This window comes from Henckelia pumila, chromosome 3 (assembly GCF_033568475.1).
Source record: "Henckelia pumila isolate YLH828 chromosome 3, ASM3356847v2, whole genome shotgun sequence".
NCBI lineage: Eukaryota > Viridiplantae > Streptophyta > Magnoliopsida > Lamiales > Gesneriaceae > Henckelia > Henckelia pumila.
The window spans coordinates 41,565,158-41,589,390 of NC_133122.1; the positions used below are offsets into that span (position 1 = coordinate 41,565,158).

Genomic DNA, 24,233 nt, shown 5'->3' on the forward strand with positions numbered 1-24,233 from the left:
CGTGAAAAGTCTTTTGTCTTGATCTCAAGTTTGATTTTTTTGCTTTAACAAAACTAGATGATCAAAGCTCAAACTAGTCTTTGACGAAGGAAACCATAGGAAAACATCAACAAACGAAAGTACACTATATTGGTTGACTTGGAGAATCCATAAATCGAGAGAACAAGCTTCGGAGTTGCAAAGCTACGCGAAAGAAATTCCTCTGTAATTACATTTCGTTCGTCAAAAATTGCCTTTCAACTTGTTTACTTCAATGAGAACCAAATCCTAGTGAAATACAAAACGGCATTATGCAAGCCCAAGAAACGTTTCTTCTCTCAACGTAAACAAAAAATAAAAAAAATGATAATGACAAAAAGCTTAGGGGATAAAAGAGAGGAATTATCCACTGGCAACAATTTCATGAATAGCATCACTAACATTCTTATCCTCGGATCTCACCGCCAACTTCATGGCCACTTCTTTCGACGCATCAATCCCGAACGACAGCCGAACAAGAACCCTGACATTTCCAATGTATACCCCTGATAATAAACAGGTATGTGATCTCGAATTCTTTGGGACCATCTCTGTACCCTGCAAAACAGAAGTAAAAAAAATGAAGTGGTATAAGATGGCGAGCTATAAACCCCGATGTCACATTATTCAAGGGAGATGCAAACAAACTGAAACAAATAACTGACAGACCTTTACTCGAAATAATAATAATAACTGAGACCTGAATAACAAACCCGAAAGACAACTGCACACCCCTCAAGTAGGGTGGGAGGTGTCAGTTTTTCCCTAATGGAAAATCGCAAAATTTATAATCACTAAATCTCTAAAGATAGTTGTTTCCGAAGACTCTTGATATCCCTCCCCGGATCCCCTGAAATCCCAGTCTGAGACTACAGTGGTGGAACAGGAGGAGGTAAATCATTCAGACAAAAATGCAGTAAACACAAAAGCAAGATTCTAACAAAATTTGAAACCAAGCTAGGATAAATGGATATATGGCATCCTTTTGAAGTAAACCACTGACCTCGCAGGGTTGCATGCCGAGAAGATTGATGACTGCATTAACAGCTTCGGCCAAGCTCTCCCTTGGCCCGAGACCATATTCATCTATACGCTCAAAATCAGGGCCCAGGCTATCCCAGGCATTTTTATAGTTAGAGACCCCAACTTTACGAATATAATCTGCAGCTGCAACTTCAAAATCCTCAAGTTGGTATTCATCTTCCACACCATCATCTTCAGCCTCACCAGTCGAAGGATCAACCTAACAAGTTATGCAGGGAATAACAATCAAAGAATAACCAGCACATGGATAAGAAGCTAGCATGTTCTCTAACTGAGCACCGATGGTTAAAAATGAGAAAATATCACAATCGTATTCCTCACTTTCTGTTTCCATTTTTTTAATTCAAAAATATCCTCTGCAAGGCTCAAAAAGTAAAAGTTTGTTCATTCATCAAAATACCCATGTTTTAGTTCAGGTTTAGCACTTCAACAGGTGATTTCCTCGACATCAAGTTTTAGGTATAAAACAGTTTAAATAATTATTTATGACTACAATGAAATGTAAATATTCCTTGAACCTCTTATCAAGATTAAGGAACAAATACCTCTTTGACAGTAAACCTCAACAAGTTCGAGAACCTTCCAACGGCAGGGACATCATCAGGTTTCTCAAATACCACAAAGGTTTGCCCTGGTGAATCATATGGAAGAGATCTTAAAGGTTTAGATCCTAATTCAGAAAACTCCTCAGCTTCAGAAGCATCGACAAGTACAGTAACCTAACAGCAGAAGACAATATTAAGAAAATGAGTCTTCAAACATGTCTCTAAGGAATTAAATGCTTGCGACAATATGGTCAATACCTTTTCAAGTAGCTGCTCAGGTATTGTATTTGTGCAATTGTACTGGAACACCACATGGCGGTCAAATACGTGCTTAACAACATTAACTGCATACTCAGTTTCTGCTTCTGTGAGCTCCACAGGTGCTGATGACTGGTTTAGGGGCAATAAAAAATTATCAGAACATATGGGAATAGCCGAATAGATCAGAGCAGAAATTTACATCCCAAAAATATTCAGAACAAACCTTGAAAAGATTTCCAAAACCTGCGAATTCTGGAATAGAAGAGAGAAGACTTTCATGAGAATCAGCGGCTGACGCCGGGCCAGTAGGTGGAGCACCCAAACCAGTTGGCTTTTTGCCTGGTGCCTTTTTCTCTGCAAGAGGTTGAGATTTAACCTCTTTAGGTACAGAATGAATGTCAAAAGGTTCTTCTGTTGGATCCTGAATCAGTTCCCAATAGACAAATTAAATCTTGATTTCAACATGCACCAAGTTAAAAGATAGATTGAATAACAGTCAAATAAGAACCGACATAAGTTGCCACTTACATAGTTTTTCAAACTCGTCTCCAAGTTTGCCAGTGGTGTTTCAAGTGAGCCAAACAAAAATTCCTTCACATCTTTACCAGTTTCTGCAACTGAACCATCTCCAAGTGTATTTAAATACAGAGTTGCTCTATCACGAACCTGTAAACATCATGATACACTTGGACATAAGCTTCAGACATGAAATGCCAGCCTATGAGTTCTAAGTTTTCAGACAGCTACATGTTCCATCAAGTTACGGGAACATGGGCAATAAATTAAATGGTGTAATAAACACTCCAACTCAGGAAAGTCAGGCCAAGCATAAAATTTTGATGAAGAAAGTCAAAATCTCGATAGTTAACACAGCCTCAAAATATTAATGTATTATGAAATAGTGAAGTCACACACGAAAACAATCCATTAAATGGAACACTAGAAAGTTTCAAGTACCATTGCTACATAATACTGACCTCGTCATCATTATCGAATATGCACCGCCTCAGCAAAACAAATATCCGGGGCTGCAGCAAGGAGCAAATTATTTATTCCCCACTCGTAACCGGCAATTCTTTTGAAATATGTGAATGAAGATGGCTAATTCAGTCTTACTTTCAACGAGTTTACCATGGTACCAAATTTTGCCAGTGTGCTGACAGCACTAGCCCGGACCGTTGCATTTTCAAGTATTACACGGTTATAGATATAGCGGATATATTTACCAGGATCAGAAGTCTTGGGTCCCTCAGTTCCAAGAAAGTGGAGTATCTAACGAAGAATGAAGCCATACAAGTCAAGTAACAATTGAGTGTAGCTAGCTTGCAAGTTGCAACACATACTTGATGAATGGTAGATAAGTTCAACCTGAGTGGAAAGATAAGTGAATTCACAATCCTCAATGAATTCACATAAGTGCAGCAATCCACTTTCCTTGGCATCAGGAATATCTCTAATTAAGATCACAATTGAATCAACAATTGCCTTTTTATACTCAAACCCACCTTCTTCTCTCAAGATAATGCTTAAGAAATTCATCCTATGGTGACCCAGAAGATAAAAAAGAATTAGGAGCATGTAGTAGAAAACTTTTTAAAAAAGGAACTTGTAAAATTGCCAATCTACTATTTCCAGGAAAAACTCAATATCACTCACAGAGATCCGTAATTGAGGGGGAACTTTAGACACAGGGATCTAATAGCTTCCACCACAACTATCTTGAATTCATCAGCAATATCAGACATGAAATTGGTAATCTGTTTCATCAAGCGTTCAACACTAGATTCATTGCCTGTTTTGAGAAGAGTGGTAATGGCAAGAGTTGCAATGCTTTTATTCTGGTCCGAAATCAAGCTCTCCATGTCTATGTTACAGGCTGTTACAGCCGTAGGATGCGACATCGCCACCTGCACCAGTTTGAAGACAATAAGCATGAAATGGGTAGATTGCTTCATTAAAAAAAAACAGAAAGACGGTATCAGATTTCACTGAGGACTGAGGGGATGAAGTCAAGAAATAAAATTTAGTAAAATATTATTCTACCAAGTCCAATAACAGTTGAATATGAGGACCCACACTCTTAATTGAAATGATGTGGAAGATAAAATATCACAAAAGAATTTAAGATCAAATTACACACGAACCCTTTAATGAATGCTTAACCTTAGTACAGACACATTCCATTAAAATGCAATTTTTAAGACGCCGTGTGAAAGCTACAAAAACCATCGCACATTTGCAAATGACACTAACATAATCTAAAGCGCGAGGAAGACGATAGTAAATCCCTTTACTTGAACTTCGATTTGTTCATGAAAAGGTTGAGATTATAATCCCTCAGCATATTCATTGCAAGGTTTGTCCAGATGCTGACCCAATCTTATATGACCTTCTGGCAACCCAAAATCAATCTATGCTCAACTGACTTCATATATGGATCATGAAAGCAAGTTAGGCTTAAATATAGTCTCAAGCTTTAATGTTCTGTTGGCGAAAAATGAGAGAGAGGAGCCAACACAAGTCTAATATTTCTTTACAAACAATGAACCAATTAAGGTGTGGTACAAAAGCTGTTGGAGAATTATAGTACAATCCGGTTCGCCAGGGCATGATGCTGAACATAGTTCTGATGGAAGTAGCTAATATTTTCCATCGAGAGTAACTTTGCAAAACAACATTAAAAAGAAACATTACATTCAAAACTTGTAACATCCTCACGAAATCTGTTGGAAAAAATTTGACTAGCATCATAAATTGAATTTACATAGAAAATGTACATCTGTTGCATGTGACAACAGAAAGAGAACCAAAAAGACAAGGAAAAAGGAACAATGGAAAGCATCACCTCATTCACAGCTGAGAAAATCAATCAACCACTACAAAGAAAACATACTTAAATCCTCAAAGGAGTACCAACCTTGTTCAAAGTTCGAACAGCTGCAAACCTAAGCACAGGCTTAAAAGAACTTAAGAAAAGTTGTATAACAGTTACTGCAGGAAGTAGCTCCCGCATAGTTACATTGCTCAACTCTGTGATTGCCTTAGCTGCTTCAAAGATAACCATTTCAGCTTTGTGACGCAGGCAGCCACCAAGGTAATCATAGAGTGGACGGCCTCCGGTTTCGGAATTAACACCAGATTCTCTTATCACCTGTATTTGTTAATGCAACAAAAGTATAAGAATTAGCTATCAGCATTTTAAAAGAAACAAAAAGTTCAGGTAACTCAAGAACTAAATCACATAAAAGTCACCTGTGTGGTATAGCGAATTAGAAGGCATTGAGCTAAAGGAGAACGAACAGTACCCTTCGTCAAACTAGTAACCAACTTGCTAACAGCCAGGCGATCATTTTGTCGTATCTGTAAATTGGGGGAACTTGTCAATCCATTCAAGTATGTCAATGCTGTTCCACGTTAAAATACTCCATAAATTTTCATGCTTCATAACTGATATACAAAAAAGAAAGCAGAAGAAGATGTGCGTAACGATTTCAGAAATTATTCCAAATAATCCACTCACAACAAATACTTTCTTCTCACAGGCTATCTACAGAAGACTAAAAAAAAGCAGGGACAACTTGAACAGTGCATTCAATATCACAAAAATCAGAGAAGACATGCATAATCAAGTTAATGCATCTAGCAAGAATGTTGAACCTTGTCTAGGTTTCATCTAGACTCATGTCACATACCACCCAGAAAAGAATTCACACAATGGTGGCATAACTAATGAGTTTGCTTCGTTATAATGGCCAGATCCATAATGTGGATATAGATTCACCTACATCAATCCAAGTGCATTATTACAGAAGGGGAATGAAAAAAAAAATCAAAGCCAATTTCACATCGCCTGAGTAATCAGGAAGCTGAAGCCAGAAAACATTGTAAGAAAATTTGACTGGTGCTTTATAAACGGTAAATAAAATTTGTATTATTACACTTACAGCTCTAAATTAGTGGCAACAAGAAGCAATCCCTAATCATCTCATCAATACAGACCTTGAATAGGATCACTATTCAGTGAGCTGGTTCAACTTTCAAGTGCAATAAAAGGTTGGTCAAACAGTCCGAGTAGGAAGAGAGTACTTCATAAATGTGAAAGAACCTAAAATCACACAGAGTTTGACAACATAACATGTACCTGGTGGAGCAGACCCACTGCATGGAACTGCACAAGTGCAGCTCGTGATTGAACAGCTTCTTGTACTTCATTACTCCATCTTTTCACTATTTCTGGGTTTGTCTGCATAAACAATTGTATCGATTTATCCCCAAATTTTTTTAGTAGCATTCATTGAACATTCCTGAAACACAGGTAGCACCTGTAACAAATGGATACCGCTCACAAGAACAGCACTGGCAACCACAGGATTTTTATCCACGATAGCTTGCTTTAGGTATCTCTCAATTTGTGTTAAAATTGTCCCATCAGTAATTCGGCACAAGACACGGATGGCATTTGCTCGATACATATCAGTGTGACTAGTCATGTCCTTCATTAGGGAGCTAGTGACAATGATAACCTTGGATGAAAGAGGGGGAAAACAAATTCATTCCTTTAGCTTGAAAATAAGGGAAAAATTAGACACGGAACAAGAAGGTTCAAGCACAATTAACCTCATCAGCAGACGGAGAAAGCTCCTTTATCATTAGATAAACCATTCTTCTCAAGCCATTATCTTTTGACTGAAACAGCTTTGTAACAGAAAAAAATACTTCTGTAGCCTCAACCTAAAATCAGAGCATCAGAATGTATCAAATCTCGCTTTGAGCATATGCTAAATTAAATAAAAATAATGTGTAAAAAATGGAATATTCAATGAATATGATTCATTCTTCTGTGCAGCAAGTAAAAGAAAAAGACAATCTTTGAATACCTCACATTCATGCACAAATAGAATGACCAGGAAATCACAAAACAAGATGTAACACGGATGCATTCGAGAAAATCAGAAGAAAAAATATTTTTTCAAAAAAGACAGCTTATAAGTTCCACATTGATATCTCTATAAATTCACCCTAGCGGCTTAACTTTGACCAAGTTTAGTCAGTACACCTAAAAAATTGTGAATCCAGACTGATACATTCTCCCAACGTTGATAAGAAAGCTGAAAGCCTAGTGCAAGTTAAAATATAACGTCATCAATCGAGGATTGAATCGCGATGAATAATTTACTTACAAAACAAAACACTGATGAAACCACGCTAAGATTTTCTGTGTGTAATGAGTACAATTTGACAAACTAGTCTAAGGAAGTGATTATTGTGAGTTTCATGGCTTCTATAAGCCAAAAATAATAATCTTTGAAGTTAACTTGCTGTAACGTGTGACGAGTTCTCATCATTCAATTGCGTAATATCAGTAGTGCCTAATAGAAAAGCGATCAGTTGCATGTAAGCCAATATAGTGCTAGCATGAGCCTGTGCTGCATGTGCATATGCGATGAACGTAGGAGAAAGAGAAAGAGACATCAGATTCTCACCTTTGTGAATGTTTCACCTTGATTTAGAAGATACAGAAGCTTTGTGATAACCTGCAAAAGCAGACACCTTAAACATGGTAATGATTTCTGAAACAATGAAGTTGGAACATGTATGATGTTTCAGTGCCAGGATTTCAGTGAGGAATGCAGTATCTTTTTTCTTTTTTATTGAAAGAACTCAGTTTTCACTGGGTGGAACTATAAGATCAACCAGACAAAGTTCTTAAAAGAACTTCATATAGGAATGCGATAACTCATTTATCTTCTGAGATGATGTCATATCATGCGGTCGTATATTTTTATCTATATTAATCAACGAAGTTACCCCTTTGTGAACTCAGAAAACATTTACATTCATCAATTATTGACAAATATGAGGAGTAACTAAGACAATAAACAAGCATATAGTTAATAATAGTTAATAAAAGTGCAAAAGACATCCACCTAGGCTCATGGCACAGCTAGACTCAAAATCCTTGAGGCTAGACATACGCCAAGGCATATCCATCGACCCATCAATAGAGTGGTAACTATGGCCACGAAATACAAGCTTTTGTGTGGTTGAAAGCCTCAAGACACCTTCTATGCACACGTTGAACATATGGACGGTGAATCCAAGATGAAATACAAGGTGCCAATCATTCATTTCCACATATAAACCAATCAAAATATACTTTAACATCTTATCAAAAATATATATATATACACTTTAATATAGTCCAAAATTGTAGTTACAGATTGGATAATGTGCAATGTAGTTTTCTACAAACATTTATTATGGTGTATCATCATTTCTTCATGGTGAATTTCATTGTTATTAGTAGCACGCTTTACAACATCCAAGTGCTTTGTACCTAGGCCCTCCTTGATATCATTGAGCCTTAGTGTGCCTCGTGCTTCTAATAGCCATGCGCAAAAGTAAAACGGGTGCAGATTAATTTCTAAAACCTTAACAGATTCCTTTCACTTCCCACACCTAACTTCTGGCGTGAAAAATTGATATTCAAACACTCAAAGGGTACCTGCGAACATCTCCTAGCATCCAGCTGAGGGTCATGGAAAACCCTAGCTTCCTGTAACACTGCGCCCTTCTCAATCCCCGAAAATGGTGAGTACTCACCTGCTAGAATTAGTTAAAGATCACACTACAAGTTACTTAATTAGGTAATAAACAATTTGTCTTGTAAAAGGTAAGATCACAATAAGGAGCACATCAAAAAACCAACTCGTATTTAATACTGAGTTACTATGAAAATCATACAAACACGAGAGTTTTCCCAATTTACCATCCACTTTCTGTCACGAACAACACAACTCGAGCGTAAACCCACGAAACACGCTAAATTCAAGCATTGGTTAATCGTATAAATTATATAAACGGAAAATAAATCACGAGCCAATGGGACATGCAACCGAGAATCAATCATATATACAAAAATGTATAAACTACACGAGTATTCCAACCCAATTATTTATAGGAAAAACAGTCCGCACTTTCGAATTAAGAGAAACCCAGAGATCTGGAACTTAATTCGACTCAAGTGAAAACATATCGAAAACTAAGAACCAATAGAAACTAAAACCGCAAAAGCTGAATTTTAGCAGCATCAAACGATAAAAATTCAGAAATGCACCTTCGTCATCGCGATCCTCTTTTTTCTTCACAATCGGCTGCGCCATTTTACAGAGATCTACGCCGTTTCAACTGAATACGCCTCCAATATAGAAAATTATTCCGCGAACCTACAAATCAGTGGCGCGCAGTAGATTCCACGGATCCCAAAATAGAGTTGAGTCACTTGAGTGCCGAGCTTCCCCCGATTGAAAACAAAACGTGCTTGTGAAGCATGCACAAACCAAATAAATCTAATTATTTTATGGGAAAATCTTTTTTTTTCTAATATAAAAGATTTTATCTCGGTCTATGTGCAGATTTCTATTTTTTTTTAAACAGTCAGATTTCAATTTTAATATGTTATATTTGATTTTTTTTTTTTCAATTTTAGTTTTTTTTCATCGTGATATTAATGTAACATCAATGTAACGAAAAAAAATAAAAATCAAAAATGGAAACATAATTAATGTTACAAATTGTATTTTTTGCTGAGATGATGTGATTTTGGTGCATAAATTATTTTTATTTCCATTCGTATAATTTTTGTTATTTTTTCAGTACAATGTAATGTGTCACAGTAGTACTGTCATTGATATATTTATGCGTGTTGAAATGATTCTGATGCGTACAATAACCTATTTGAAATTTGAACAAGTTACTCATGTAATGTCATGATAACAAACAAACCATAATTAAAATTCGAACAAATTTACTGTCATGATAAACAAACAAACAAACATCTAAAATTATAATATTCTCTTTTTATATTGATCAATTATAGTATTCCCTTTTATATTGATCAATTATCAACTTAGTTATTCAATATTATTTGCTTGTTTCTTTAATACAATACATAACATCTAATTTTATATCGAGTTGTTCTTGTTGAAGTCCTATATCATAAAGCGGGAAAAGTATACTTTTGGTCCTCTAATTTACACAATTTTTATTTTTGATCTTGTTAAAAATAAATTTTTAATTTTAGTCCTGTAACTTGCATTCTTTTTTTTATTTTTGGTCCTATTAACATTGAATTCGCATTTTTAGTCCTGTAACTTTCAGATTTTTCCACTTTAAGTCCGGTTAACATTGAATTTTTAATTTTAGTCCGGTAACTTGCATTTCTTTTCATTTTTAGTCCCTTTTACATTGAATTTTCATTTTTTTTAATTTTGTAATTTCCTTATATTTTTATTTTTATTCATATTATCAATGAATTTATATTTTTAATTTAATAAATTTCATAATTTTTTATATTTTTTTCATAATATATTATTATTCACATATTTTAAAATTTTAGAATTTAAATGAATTAAATAAAAAATCCAACTAAAATTATTCAAAAAAACTTTACACTTATAAATATCATCTTATAAAATACGTAATATAAATAAAAATATTAATCTAATGTTAATCATGTTTTTTTTTATTTAGTTTTGATATATAATATGAAATCAAAAATTAAACCAAAAAAATGATTCATTTAGATTAATAGTTTTATTTATATTATGTATTTTATAAGATGATATTTAGTGTAAAAAAATTTTAAATAATTTTTAGTTGAATTTTTGTTGATTCATTTAAATTCTAAAAGTTTTAAAATATGTTAATAATAATATATTATGAATAAAAAAATGAAAAAGTATGAAATTTTTTGGGTTTAGTTTTGATATATAATATGAAATCAAAAACTAAATCGAAAAAAATGATTCATTTAGATTAATTGTTTTATTTATATTATGTATTTTATAAGATGATATTTAGTGTAAAAAAATTTTAAATAATTTTTAGTTGAATTTTTGTTGATTCATTTAAATTCTAAAAGTTTTAAAATATGTGAATAATAATATATTATGAATAAAAATATAAAAAAGTATGAAATTTATTAAATTAAAAATATAAATTCATTGATAATATGAATAAAAATAAAAATATAAATATAAATAAGTTACAAGATTAAAAAAATGAAAATTTAAAGTAAAGGGGACTAAAAATGAAAAGAAATACAAGTTACCGTACTAAAATTATAAATTCAATGTTAACAGGACTTAAAGTGAAAAAATATGAAAGTTACAGGACTAAAAATGCGAATTCAATGTTAATAGGACCAAAAATGAAAAAAAATTGCAAGTTACAGGACTAAAATTAAAAATTTATTTTTAACAGGACCAAAAATAAAAAATGTGCAAATTAGAGGACCAAAAATGTACATTTTCCATCATAAAGCAGACGTAACACTTCAATTTCGATTGACAACCCTTGTATGCATGCATGCACCGATCGATCCCCAATATATACGGCTACAATGTAATATTCAAAAGTACATGCAAATTAAAACGTACAAAATCTTAGACAAATATGACCAATCCCCAACTCATTCACAATTTGAAAGTTGACTCCCAAATAAACATTGTACATATAGAGAACCTAGCTAGGTTATAATTACACATTGCATAACATGGTTGGGATGAAATCCTTGCTAAATGGCTTTGTTAGGATGAACGAACTCGCCGGTAAGTCCGTGCTCACTACTGCTGTTGAATTCCTGGCTCGACATCCCGTCTGGTTTCTTGAGTCTTCTGAGATCCGTGTATGAGCCACTGTCATACTCGGAGCCGCCGTTCGACCCGAACATCCTACTGTGGCCTGGCCTCACTCCCTCGTTCAGGTCCTCTAGGGATACATCACCTTCCAGAGCTCTCACAATCTGTAGTTTAATTTGTATGATCATAATCCACCAAAGAATGGTGGGTATCTTTTAAAATGTTGAGATTCAAACTATTTCTACTTTTTACACAAGAAGAATTGGTTCTTCAAAATACATTTTTGTAATTGGAAAAACGCAAATTTGTTGTTACCTGGCTCATCTTGGGACGTCGCCTCGCAGAGTGCCTAATGCAGGCGGCGGCGCTAGCCACCATACTTAGCATAGCATGGTGGTCGTAGTTGTTTTCTAGCCGTGGATCCACCAACTGATCATAGCTTCCTCCCTCTACAGCTTGGACCAGAATTGGCCTAGCCTGTTATAATTAAGTATAATTGTCTGGTCGTATATTCGTCTAACAAAATTGACCATTTCGTAAACGATTTTATGTGTTGTTTTCTGAAATGCCCATTCCTCATGAATCATGATGAGATAAATCATAAATGTGAAATCAGGGAGATATTTATTTTACTAATCACCCATTTAATACATATAGATATAGATATCTAAGAATTCAAATGTTCAGGCACGTACCCAGTCAACTAGGCTGTCGTCCTCGTCGCTGCTCAGATCGATGGGGCGACGACCGGTGATCAGCTCCAAAAGCATTATCCCGTACGAGTAAACGTCGGATTTCTCAGTAAGCTTCCCGGTTGATGCATATTCAGGCGCCAAGTATCTTCATACACAATATGTTTCAAGCATTTAGATAATTAATCAATTAATAAAATTTTTATTTTTATTTTTAATTAATAAAATTTTTATATATATGCCTTCCAGCTATATAAAAAAAAAATTAATAATAATAATAGGCGAAACCTATTAATTGAAAGAGGCCGTAATTAATGGATAAATCAATAATTTATTATGATTCATTAACATTTAATATACGTTTAATCTACTAGGAAATAATTTTATAAGAAAATCTCAATTACAATAGAAATTATTAAATTATGAGGATGATATATTATTTCATACCCAAAGGTTCCCATTATCCGAGTTGAGACATGAGTGTTGGTGTCTGAAGATAGCTTAGCCAATCCAAAATCAGCCACCTACAATGAATTATGGCACACAAAAATTAATTAATCAACAAATTAATGAAGATATATACTTGAATAGATTAAATACACGAGATAATCTAATTCGATGATCAAATTTTGAAGACAAAAAACCATACATTTAAGTCTTTAATTTTTTTTAAAAAAAATATATTACAAGAAATATGCTAATTAATAAATTTAAATATTCAGGACACAAAACTTAAAATCTTAAAACGGAATTCCTTTACCTTGGCTTCAAAATTGAAGTCCAACAAAATGTTTGCAGTTTTAATGTCTCGATGGATAATGCGAGGATGACCTGAAAATTATGATAAATTTACTCATACAAACAAATTTTTTTAGGCAAACTAATTATATTATATTATAAATAGAAAATATACAGTCTTCATGAAGGTAGGCGAATCCTTTGGCTGATCCTATAGCAATTTTAAGTCTCGTGTGGAAATCCATCGTTGGCCGACCGCTTCCTACAAACATATATAACATCATTTTCATAAAACGAGTACAGTACGGGACATAAACACATTATGTACGGGCCTGAGCCCGAGACGTGACATTTTATGTGCGCGCGCTTTTTTTGCAACATACCATGAAGGTGAAATTCAAGAGTTCCATTGGGAACATATTCATAGACCAACATCCTTTGAGATCCTGCGATACAGTATCCAACCAGAGACACCAGATGCCGATGGTGGACCCTGCTGATGATGTCCACCTCCGCCTGGAACTCCCGCTCCCCCTGCGAGCTGTTCGATTTCAAGCTCTTGACCGCGACCTCCTTCCCATTAGGCAAATACCCCTTGTGGACGAATCCGAACCCGCCTTGACCGAGTAGATTTGCTTGCGAAAACCCGCCGGTGGCCGCGGACAGGTCGTTGTATGTGAAGCTGCTCTGGTTGAACCCTAAGGCGACCCCAGGATGGGGAGGCGGCAGCGCTGCTTGGTGTGGGCCGGAGAACCCGGTGGAGCTTAGCTCGCTGCTGCTCATCATCGGAGGTGGAGGGGGAGGTGCCGCCGGCCAGCCTAGCTCCGAGCTAGCGTTGCCGCTGCCAGGCGGCGGTGGGACCGCGGAGGGACGGCCGTTGGGGTTCCAGTTGCCGTGTGGAGGAACATTGTTGTAATAGATGTCACCTGCATGGTTCGGGTACTTGGCGCATGTAAGCTACTAAGCTATTTTTTTATGAATAGCAATACATTTTCTTATTAAATTGCTGAGGATATGGACATAACATCTTATAATTGATCATATGAGATTATTTCCAAAAACAAAAATAAAAAAAAAGTGTCTTTTTATTCTCTCCAAATTATAAATAAAATTTGATTTTCTTGAACAAATTTGATTGGATGATTTTCCACAATAAATATGTTACATCTACGCATGCACGCATGACCATCTTTTTTCCAAAAATTATTTATGATGGGCAAAAATTACTCTCTTTTTTAAGTGATCAAAATGGGAAAACCCAAGGGGGAACGGATGATTATGAATATGGATGCATTAACATTCTCGTAAATACATATTAATTGCATTTATATCACAAATAATGCCATTAAATTTGACCAAATTAAAATGTTCCTTGCATTCCGGCTCAAATTTTATTATTATTATTATCATTATGGAAAGTTTTGGTTAATGAAAAGTAATGGGATGAATGTAGCACGTACTTTTGTGTCCAAGGGAATCTGTGTAGTAATGCATACGGTCTCGTGCCCTTCTCTTCTTTCTTCTAGCAGAACATATCATGAAGGTAATCACGATCAAGAGTATTAATCCTGCCCCTGCTGCTGCTCCCCCTATGATGGCCTTTTGGTCCGAACCATTGTTCGATGAGCCCGTCGCCGGAGGAAGCGATCCTGACTGAGAAGATGGCGGCGTGGGAGATGAACTTGACTTGGGCGGCGGCGGAGGGAATTTGTTGCTGTTCGAAGGTGGAGAATTGTTGTTGTTGTCGGAAGGTGGAGGCGGGGATTTTTTGTCGGAGGATGGAGGTGGTGGAGGTGGAGAATCTGAGTCTTTGTGAGGAGGAGGTGGTGGCGGCGATGAATCATCTTTTGGTGGCGGCGGAGTTGATGAGTCGGAGGATGGCGGTGGCGGCGATGAATCCGACGAGTCCGGTGGCGGCGGTGAGGAGGAGGGTGAATTAGATGGTGGAGATGAGGAGGAGGACGACGACGACGACGGCGGCGGCGGCGAAGACTCATCTTGTGTCGACATGTTCACAATTTTCGATCTTTATTTATGATCTTCTTTGAAAGGTTAACCCCGTCACTTTCCTTAATAACAACTTGAGATCAAGATTCATGAACGTTTCGTGATGAAGGGAACGACCATGAATTTATATATCAACTGTAAAAATTACATGATAATCAACCAAAGATATAATAAATAAAATATTTCATTGAAAAAATTGAGGGGAAAAGGAGGGAGAAGAAGAACAAAAACAAAATGAATGAATATACCTTAAGGAGAAGAGACGAGGATAATGTATGATTCTCAAAGAAATGTGGGAGAAAAGAAGGTCCATGGCTATTCTTACATCTAACTAAACAAAGTTATTGGCCAAACAAGTGTTGGCTTCTCATTCGAAGTATGGTAAAATATATATAATATGCCTAAACATAGAGTTTTCGTTTCTTCTAAAAATTAATTTTGATGCAAAAATATAAAATATTTATATGGATGTAAATTTTAAACATGCAGTAGATGATCATCAGATCGAGGGGTGCTTAGTTTTTCGACTGTATAACATGTCGCCTTAGTGATCATATGTAAGCACCGATCCTGGCTATATCTCGATGTTATAACATGATTATAAATTTATAATTACATTTAAGTGATTGCATTCCTGGATGCTTATGATCCTTTGAAATATTATTGCTGATTTTATGTAACAATCTCATAGAAGTCAAATGTATCAACAGGATTAGATGCGAAAAAATGATCGAAAAACGAAATCAAATCTTGCCAACTTTATATATAGCCACAGATTTTTATTCAAGTTGAATACCATCACACATACAACCCGACACCATACACGTACGCTAAACAAAAACATGAACCACTTTATCATAAATTTACAAACATATAATATATATTTATTTATTTTAATCCGAAGCTTCATTTCCATTCTTGATAAACAGGAATGTTCTCAGGCATTGGCTCGGAATCCTTTAATTGTCTGCTTTTAACTCAATAATACCATCGTTATAAGCTGAGACATTGGGGCTTGGCTCAAACTCTTTCGCGAAAAATTTATCGCCTTCCGGTTTTACACCATCGGAGTAGGCCGAGACATTCGGACTCGGCTCAAATTCTTTTGTGAAAAATTTTCCACCTTCAGGGTTCGCTCCATCGGAGTAAGCTGAGATATTAGGGCTCGGCTCGAATTCTTTTGTGAACATTTTTTCACCTTCCGGTTTAACATCATCGGTGTAGGCCGAGACATTAGGACTCGGCTCAAATTCTTTTGTGAAACGCTTATCATTTTCCGATTTCACATCATCTGTGTAGGCTGAGACATTAGGACTAGGCTCGAATTCTTTCGTGAAACGTTGATCATTTTCCTGTTCATCATCTGTGTAGGCCGTGACATTAGGGCTCGGCTCAAATTCTTCCTTGAAACGTTTATGATCATTTTCCGGTTTCTGGGATGAGATGTGGAAGTGGCCTTTGTTTTTCTTGCGATTATCGTTGTCGGCACATGTAACTTTGCTTGCACCAACGAGGCCTTGGATGAATTCAGGCATTGGCTCATCTTTCATAACATGTTGCCAGTACTCGCCTGGATCCTTCCTTGCAATAGCGTTGCTTGCTAGCTGCAAATTTCAAAATTAATGAACATATATATGATTAATTAGCTAGAACAATTGATAATATTCAACCTGAAAATTGATTATATTTTGTGCAATAAAATATATATATTATACCACAGCAAGAAACAGGAAACCAGTAAAAATGAAAAGGGATTTCATGTCTCCAAATTTATTTTTATTTTTTTGATGAATTGGTTACAACACTTGGAAACGCAGATACTTGGTATTTATAGGGCAATTATCCTTTTAAATTTATTGAGTTGGTTGGCACCTTATAATTGCGATTCCTGCTTGTCTCGATATATTTCGCTAGATTAATTAATCATCCGTCACCTGACGTGATTTATATATAGAAAAATGGAGTGCAAAAAAAATATTTGGATGTCACTTTCGGTAATTTATTTTGGGAATTCACGGCCACCATGTTGTGCATTAGGTAATTCTTCGGATTAACGTAGTAACTTCGAACCACGCTAGCCAAGTAAACTGTAGTATTTGGTAAGCCCTATGTGATATGCTCATCCACTATCTTTAGGTATGCACTAGTAAACACGGTAACCTGTAAACCACACTAGTTAGTACATCGTATTGGACAAACTATTTGCCCTAGAAAGTGTTGATTGGGCAAATCCATGAACCTGCAGGATGGAGTCTTCAGTCTTGTAGGCTTCTAAATTTTGTTTCGAATTGCTGTAGCTAAATAATATTATCTAAACATGGAATTTAAAATGAAACAATATCGTTTGAAACAGATGTATATGAAGTGGAGAGTGACATATAAATCAACTTGACAAGAAACAATCTAGCGTAAATCTGGTTGAAACATATATCTTCAATTTTTTTATGTTTCTTCCTCCTTCTATTGATTCTCATGAGATTTGATCTCTTGCAATTCGTAATGTTTTCACCTATTTATGGTCCTGCTAACAATGTATTTGTATTTTATAACTTAATTTGCATTTTTTTGTCTAGTTTGAATTTTTATTTTAAGTCCTGTAATTTGTAAAAAAAATTATTTTTGGTTCTATTTTGATCGGAGGAGTCCGTGTTTATCTATCGATCAGATTAAAAAAGACAAAAAAAAAAATACATACACGTTAAATGACCACATAAAATGAAAAAAAAATATACGAGTTCGGAACTAAAAATGAATATTTATCATAGCAAGACCAAAAATAAAAAAAAAACATGCAAGTCACATTACTATTTAATACTCAATTGCAAATTTATTGTTAATAAAATTGTTAATAAAACTAAAAATAAAAAAAAGTGAAAATTACATGCAGGACGAAAAATATGAATTAGCCTTTTGGTCCTGATATTTAGAATGATTGAAAATACATTACTTAAGATTGAATGAACAAATGTGGTTTCAAAAAAAAAAGATTGAATGAAAAAATGTGAATGAGATACTATAGTTTGATCATCTGAAGGAAAAGTTCATTTCCGATTATAAAATATTCAGCTCTATTATAAATGTCGAAATAAGCTAAATATTGGCAGGACCAATTTTAAATTACCTTTTTTACCATCCTCATCCTAACATATACGATAGCACTCTAGTCTTGAAGCTTTTCAAAATTGGAAAAACTGTATTTTTTGTCATGTACGTATGTTTACTTCATTGCGATTCTGAAATTTTATATTATCAAGTTTCACTGTTTCAACATTAGTCACGTACTTATCTTCATATTTTTGGTAATTTTAATTATTTTTATAGAGAGTGCGAATGTGGCACTACATATGTCAGCGTCACATCAGAAAAAGTGACTAAAATTACCAAGATGATCAAAGATATATAGTGAATTAAGAGTTAAATTTGCTAATTAACCTAGAATATCAAAATTGCAAAGAAGCTAATTAACATATATGACAAAGAAGAAATTTTCCTTTTCAAAATTCTATTCTTCGTGAGTCCGTGACTGTGGAAATTTTTTCCAACGTGTGTATATATATATACACACACACACACCCTATATAATTATGGCATCAGCTAGCTAGCTTGAAGTTTTTCAAAATTCTATTAGGTTGTGCTTGGATGAAGACATTTAGATTTGAAGGTGGATTTCAAATTAATGGATTTGAAAATCCATTGATTTGAATTTTTTTTTTATTAAATCACTTGCTTGGAATAACATAGAATTTCAATGTGAAATTTTAAATCCATTGATTTGTTGCTTGACTAAAATTTTTAAAAATTTCAAATAATTGAAAATTCTAATACATTATTCTTTATTCTATATATATTTTGAAATTAAATTATTATTATGATTACACAAAATAATCATATTCAATTTAAAATAATATATATTTAAATTTTATTTATTTTAATTGGATTAAATAATAAAGTTACATAAATAAACTTTAAAAAAATATTTATGCTTTCTTAAAAAACAAATATATAACTTATTATAATTTTTAAACTTCAATTTCTTTTTCATCATACTAGTAACATAAAAAAAATATTTTTCGGACAATACCTCTACAATAAAATCAAAATTTAATAACTTACATTAATAAAAAAAAATATCATTAAAATATGTTGGAACAATAAAAATAATAATTCAAAAGACTTTCATAATACAAATTTCAAACAATAGTTTTAGGAACGAAAACACGAGAAAATTCCAACAACTAAATTCTTCGACGAGCTCGATATTCTTCATACAAATTGCATAACCAAAATTTCTCGAAACGTTGTCCATTCCCTTGTTCGAACTGTCATAAAAATGAAAAAAAAACATTACAGCAAAGAAGAAATGGGATTTCATAGAGCAAAGTGAAAAGAGTACTCTTTTTTTTTTGCCTAAAAAAGTTTAAGAACTCACATTTATAGTTGTTATTAAGAGCAAAGACATGATGATTTTTAGCAAAAGGCTCGGTTCTTACACCAACCAACCAAATGTTCCAAAAATAGAATGAATGATGAACTTTGGCAACTACACAGCAGAGCGATGCATGATACAATACATTACTTATTCATATTGAGGGAAAAAAAATATGATTCTTGGTATTCATCATAACAAGTATCTTGGTGTTGCCTTATAGAAATTGGAAACATAACAATCCAAGCAAAAATTATTCAAATCTCCAGTTGAAACTCACTTTATTGGATTGTATTAACAGGATCATGTCTCTATATATGCATTAGATATGCAAGTATCCCATCCTCCAATCAATATTTTATAAATAACAGATAGTTTAAAGACTGCAAAGACATATCTAAAATTGCAACTTTAAACTATTAGGCAACTCTTACATAGCATTATGAGATTTTGTTCCTTGACGACGGGCACTTAACAACTTGATTAGACTTTCGCTCTCTATAGATACAGTAAGAGATACCATAATAATACCACAAAGCATGCCAAAAACACCATAGTTGCCCCATACCAAGCATTTATACAAACATATAACGAAAAAACCAATGAGCCCACGCATAAACCCAAAAGTAAAGAATAAATCCAACATTGTTTCAAGAACATCAATTAACATTTTGATGTGCAACATCAATATTATCATGGTGCCACACATAAAACCATCACAAAACAGATCCCTCAAGACTCAATTTGGCAAAAACCATCACAAAACAGATCCCTCAAGGCTCAATTTGGCAAAATAGCATAGGTTTGATATTACCACGTCCAACTAATCACATAAAATAGTAATGAATGTCATAATTAGATGCCCTTACAATTAAGACCACGGACCACCTCAGAGCAACAACATAAAAAAGTGAACACTTATCAACAAAAAATACAAATGGAAACCGTGAAATTTAGCTTCGGGAGATATAATACCATATGACAGGGGAGCCATCTTTACTGTCGCATGATCCTTGCGAACTGACATAATCGCCGTCCCTGGAAAGAAGTGTGACTTCACCATCCTAAAACAAAGCAAACACCAAGTGCTAAACTTCTTAGGCAAAGATCCAAAGAATGAAGAAATCATACAATTATAACCCTTGTCACAATCACATGTTTAGACGACATAAATGTTCCACAGGTTACATATTCGGTAAGACCTCGTCGAGGGTTTGATCGTCCATTGGACCCCTTTTACTCAAATAGTCACAAATTTCACAGTTTCTAAGATAAACAAAGACTTAACTGGACGCGATTTTTTGAGAATCAACTCCTTCTCTTCTTCTTGGACGCGTTCTCACTCAAAACCAATGCCTAAATCCCCTTTCGTGCCTGCATCTGAGGTGAGAGGCGCATCCGTGAAGAAGATGAGGTGAGAGGTGCCGCTGTGAATCTCATCGCAGCCGTGAAGAAGATGAGGTGAGAGACGCAGCCAAAAGAAGAAACGAAAGAGCAAGCGGAGAAGATTTTAAATGAGCCGATGGAAGAAAAGATTCAAATCCGTTAAATTTTATGGCATAAATCAACGGGTTAAATCAGACAGATTTGGAATCCAAACTCCATGGGCTAGCCAAACAGATGTAGTGGATTTGGGCTGCGGATTTGAAATCCAAATCAGCCCAAATCCACTGATCCAAGCACACTCCATTTCCCCTCATTCAACTAAAAAAATAAGTGTATGGATTATAATCCATTTCCTATACCCCACAAATGAACGTGTATATACGTATGCATAAATTAATTCGTTTGAATATTTATCCTAATTGTACATATAATAATTCATATACAAATAAGGAATAATATCAATGGATTAAACATTTTCTTGAGAAAACTAAAAAAAAAATATTTTCCTGATTTCTTCCAAGTTATTAGTTCTAATATAAACATATATATTTTGTGCCTACATATCAAACATGTATCTGGTTCATTAATTATATTAGACACAAAATTAATTATTTGAGAAATTATACTATTACTATAATTTTTTTGATTGTGTAATTATACTGAAAAAAGGTTTTTCAAATTATTAAGTTTAGTGGCTTCTGTCGAAAAAAATATAATTTTTTTTATATCATTGGAAAAAAATGCTAACTTTGACAAGTTAATAAAACTAAAATCCAAAATATATCAACTTGCATGACTAAATTAAAGTTCCAATTTTCCCACAAAACAAATATACCAATTAAATTCTTTACATATTCATTATATCGTAATCAAATAACCAACGAAATAAGTTTGATGATATCTAAAAAGAATTAATAAAATGTTGCAAAATATTGTAATTTGCAAAGTGAATTATAACGTACGTAGTCGTCTAATCTAAATCCTGTGATCGGTAGCTTCGATCAATACCCATGGGGTAGTTGGCAATCACTGGTTGGTTCAAATCATGTGACTCTCACTGAATTATATGGGGCTCATATGATTTGAACAAATAAAATACATCTACCTCTCCCATATGGTTATACTCATGTGGTAGTTTGAAATTTTTCCCCGTGATCATGCATGCATGGTGTCGGTATGGTTGTATCCTGCATGTTTTAACCTTAAACTTTGTATTAATTTGTAAACGAATGCGCGCAGGTTAATTAAACGAATGCAGTTTTAATTAGTTAATAGATATATTGCTAATTAATATATTATAATTAATATGTACGTAATTTTAGCTTTGCTATATGGATCGATTCCATTAATTAAATAATTTATCCCAAAATACTAATATTATGTCAAAATTATCCTAATTAAATCGATTTATTTGTGCTAAGAACCTAGAATATTTTTATTGAAATTTAGCTATTATAAGGGCGTAAAATTACATGGTTATGGACAATTAGGTATTTTGTGAGAACCCAGCCACCAAGCAAGCAATGATGAGCCATAACAGAAGGAGTGAAGGCATGAACCATAACCGAAGGAGTGAAGGCAGATAACTTTTCAAATCTGAAACTGAAGAATTTTAACAGCTAGTGTAACAGTCATGTAATGGTAATTAAATGATTATTATGGAGGTTAAATGACTGATCATGGGAGGCTTTTCAGTAGATACTTGAAGCATATAAATTGAGGATTCGGCTGATGGAAAACTCACAAAAGTTTGAGCACCACAATCTCATACAATATTCTACCATTTTCGAGCCCCATTTCTTCCATTTTCTGGTGATCAAGGAACTGCTGAAGTTGGGAAATTTCAGCAGAATCTTGAAGCCAAATTCGGTCCCTAAATCAGAGGAATTATATAGCCTGTTTTCGTCCCAAGTTTGGAGCATCCCAGAAACAATTCGAAACCTCAAGTTTCTACCCATAAATCTCGTAGTACTCGGCGTCGTATCGATCAAAGTTTCTGTCTAAATCTTGATCGTATCTCTTGTCCAAATATCATAGATCTCAACCAGCCTTGTTCCTGATGAAATTTTAAGCACACAGCAACCATTCAAAGCTCAGAAATTCTGCTCGGTGTTGATCTTCAAAGCTGCCCAAAAAACTCGGGAAAAAGTCGGCATCGATTCGAAGGAACTTTCATTCCAAGATTCGGGCAGAATTGCTATGCATTTTGGAGACATTTGAACGGTATTTTGAGAAGCAAATTCTGTCCATTATTTAAGCCTTTGAATCTGTACAAGTTTGAGCAATCATCTACAACAAACAAAGCTATAAATTCTGCTCGAAATCGGTCAAGAAGCTTCGATATTTTCTGCCCAAAATTGGAACAAAGACGTTCGGACCTTCACTTGGGTTTTACATTTGCTCGAGTACGAGGCCTTCCAACAATACCTATCCTACACGATTTTCTTGGAAAAATCAAATACAGTAAGTGGGCTTCTACCTTTCTTTTGTGTGATATAAGTTTCTACACTTATATTTATTTTGTGTATGAGTTAAGCTTCATAAAATAAATAACGTATACTTTTGAAAATTCGATCGGCATGATAATATTCGTTTCACTTTGATATATATTATTTCTTGGCTATTCGTGATATTATTTGAAGCATGTTAGAATTTTTTGAAAATATTTTAGATGCACTGTTAAGAGTCGATTTAGAAATGGTTAAGGAATTTCCGATAATTTGATTTGATTTGATATGGCCCTGATGCGGTGGGTTATAATAACCGTTCCTTTGGCCTCTCCCCTTAGAGGAGTAACATATAGGGGACTGATCAGTAGAACCACGGAAAATGAGATAATTAACAGTGCAATATTTGCTTCGTATTTGTTCAAATTCAGCATGCTTATTTTGCTTCGAGATTATGAAATATACATGTGTACATGTAAATATATTTTTTGTGTCTATCGTGCTCGATCGGCCCCCACTTGCTGAGTGTTTTCCAAAACACTTACCCCCTTACTTTCCTCCCCAGATACCGAAGAAAATTTAGAAGAGGATGAACAATATGCATTCTTTGATTGGTGATCAAGTTGAAGTTTTATTAGTATTTATTTTCTATTATTTTGTCGCTTTCGCTATTGTTGTATTTTCTATTTTGTAAAAACATATTTGGTTATGTAAAAGACTGGTTGAAGGCTGTTATCTATACTACGTGGCTTGTTGTTTTTCAATTCGAAATGTTAAACAACGCCGATGTCAACTATGCCCGGTTTCGGGGCGTGACATTTTTGTGGTATCAGAGCCGCCAGGTTCATAATTCGGGTGGGAATTCCTTAGGAAAATTTTTGGACATTTTCTCATAGTAGGCCAAAGGGCCAATGTAGTCCCCTCCGAAACGATCTCACAGATCAAAGTCACCACAAAATTACATTTTGTCGTGATATAACTCATATTTTGGCCGAATTCCTTCGTTTAGGCCTCCGAAATCGCGTTTT

The 24,233-nt window shown here is 34.5% G+C and overlaps 3 protein-coding genes across 5 annotated transcripts; all 3 read right to left on the bottom strand.

Annotated features, from left to right (window-relative positions):
- Nucleotides 1–101: 101 nt before the first annotated feature.
- On the bottom strand, nt 102–9,202 carry LOC140887100 (coatomer subunit gamma-like). 3 transcript variants are annotated; one of them, XM_073294140.1, is made up of 18 exons: nt 8,986–9,202; nt 8,374–8,471; nt 7,352–7,402; nt 6,486–6,599; nt 6,191–6,391; nt 6,010–6,111; nt 5,121–5,228; nt 4,786–5,019; nt 3,525–3,775; nt 3,237–3,408; nt 2,985–3,140; nt 2,846–2,896; nt 2,397–2,534; nt 2,092–2,289; nt 1,866–1,997; nt 1,608–1,781; nt 1,022–1,261; nt 102–576 (listed from the first exon to the last, which is right to left on the bottom strand). In XM_073294140.1, the coding sequence occupies exons 1-18, from the start codon at nt 9,029–9,031 to the stop codon at nt 382–384; spliced, it is 2,661 nt and encodes an 886-aa protein (XP_073150241.1). In that variant the 5' UTR covers nt 9,032–9,202; the 3' UTR covers nt 102–381. The 3 variants fall into 3 exon arrangements, with proteins under 3 accessions (XP_073150241.1, XP_073150240.1, XP_073150242.1); XM_073294139.1 differs by having other exon boundaries at nt 8,374–8,474; XM_073294141.1 differs by lacking the exons at nt 4,786–5,019; nt 5,121–5,228; nt 6,010–6,111; ... (3 more) ...; nt 8,374–8,471; nt 8,986–9,202 and having other exon boundaries at nt 3,095–3,140; nt 3,525–3,663.
- Nucleotides 9,203–11,106: 1,904 nt separating this feature from the next.
- LOC140890383 (proline-rich receptor-like protein kinase PERK15) lies at nt 11,107–15,291 on the bottom strand. The gene is made up of 9 exons (XM_073298141.1): nt 15,195–15,291; nt 14,400–15,081; nt 13,323–13,865; nt 13,115–13,201; nt 12,962–13,032; nt 12,649–12,725; nt 12,205–12,349; nt 11,825–11,986; nt 11,107–11,673 (listed from the first exon to the last, which is right to left on the bottom strand). Exons 2-9 carry the CDS (start codon nt 14,947–14,949, stop codon nt 11,446–11,448), a joined length of 1,863 nt encoding a protein of 620 aa, XP_073154242.1. The 5' UTR covers nt 14,950–15,081; nt 15,195–15,291; the 3' UTR covers nt 11,107–11,445.
- Nucleotides 15,292–15,706: 415 nt separating this feature from the next.
- On the bottom strand, nt 15,707–16,727 carry LOC140893284 (uncharacterized). Its single transcript, XM_073302349.1, has 2 exons — nt 16,662–16,727; nt 15,707–16,550 (listed from the first exon to the last, which is right to left on the bottom strand). Exons 1-2 carry the CDS (start codon nt 16,704–16,706, stop codon nt 15,906–15,908), a joined length of 690 nt encoding a protein of 229 aa, XP_073158450.1. The 5' UTR covers nt 16,707–16,727; the 3' UTR covers nt 15,707–15,905.
- Between the last annotated feature and the right edge of the window lie 7,506 nt (nt 16,728–24,233).

Coding starts and splice junctions, on each gene's coding strand:
- LOC140887100 (XM_073294139.1), bottom strand. CDS start 9,031: ATGGCGCAGCCGATTGTGAAGAAAAAAGAGGATCGCGATGACGAAG. Junction 8,475..8,985: donor AGAGGATCGCGATGACGAAG/GTGCATTTCTGA, acceptor AACTAATTCTAG/CAGGTGAGTACTCACCATTT. Junction 3,776..4,785: donor CTGTTCGAACTTTGAACAAG/GTTGGTACTCCT, acceptor AAACTGGTGCAG/GTGGCGATGTCGCATCCTAC.
- LOC140890383 (XM_073298141.1), bottom strand. CDS start 14,949: ATGTCGACACAAGATGAGTCTTCGCCGCCGCCGCCGTCGTCGTCGTCG. Junction 13,033..13,114: donor CGCCTACCTTCATGAAGACT/GTATATTTTCTA, acceptor CATAATTTTCAG/GTCATCCTCGCATTATCCAT. Junction 11,674..11,824: donor GACGTCCCAAGATGAGCCAG/GTAACAACAAAT, acceptor ATTAAACTACAG/ATTGTGAGAGCTCTGGAAGG.
- LOC140893284 (XM_073302349.1), bottom strand. CDS start 16,706: ATGAAATCCCTTTTCATTTTTACTGGTTTCCTGTTTCTTGCTGTG. Junction 16,551..16,661: donor GTTTCCTGTTTCTTGCTGTG/GTATAATATATA, acceptor TGAAATTTGCAG/CTAGCAAGCAACGCTATTGC.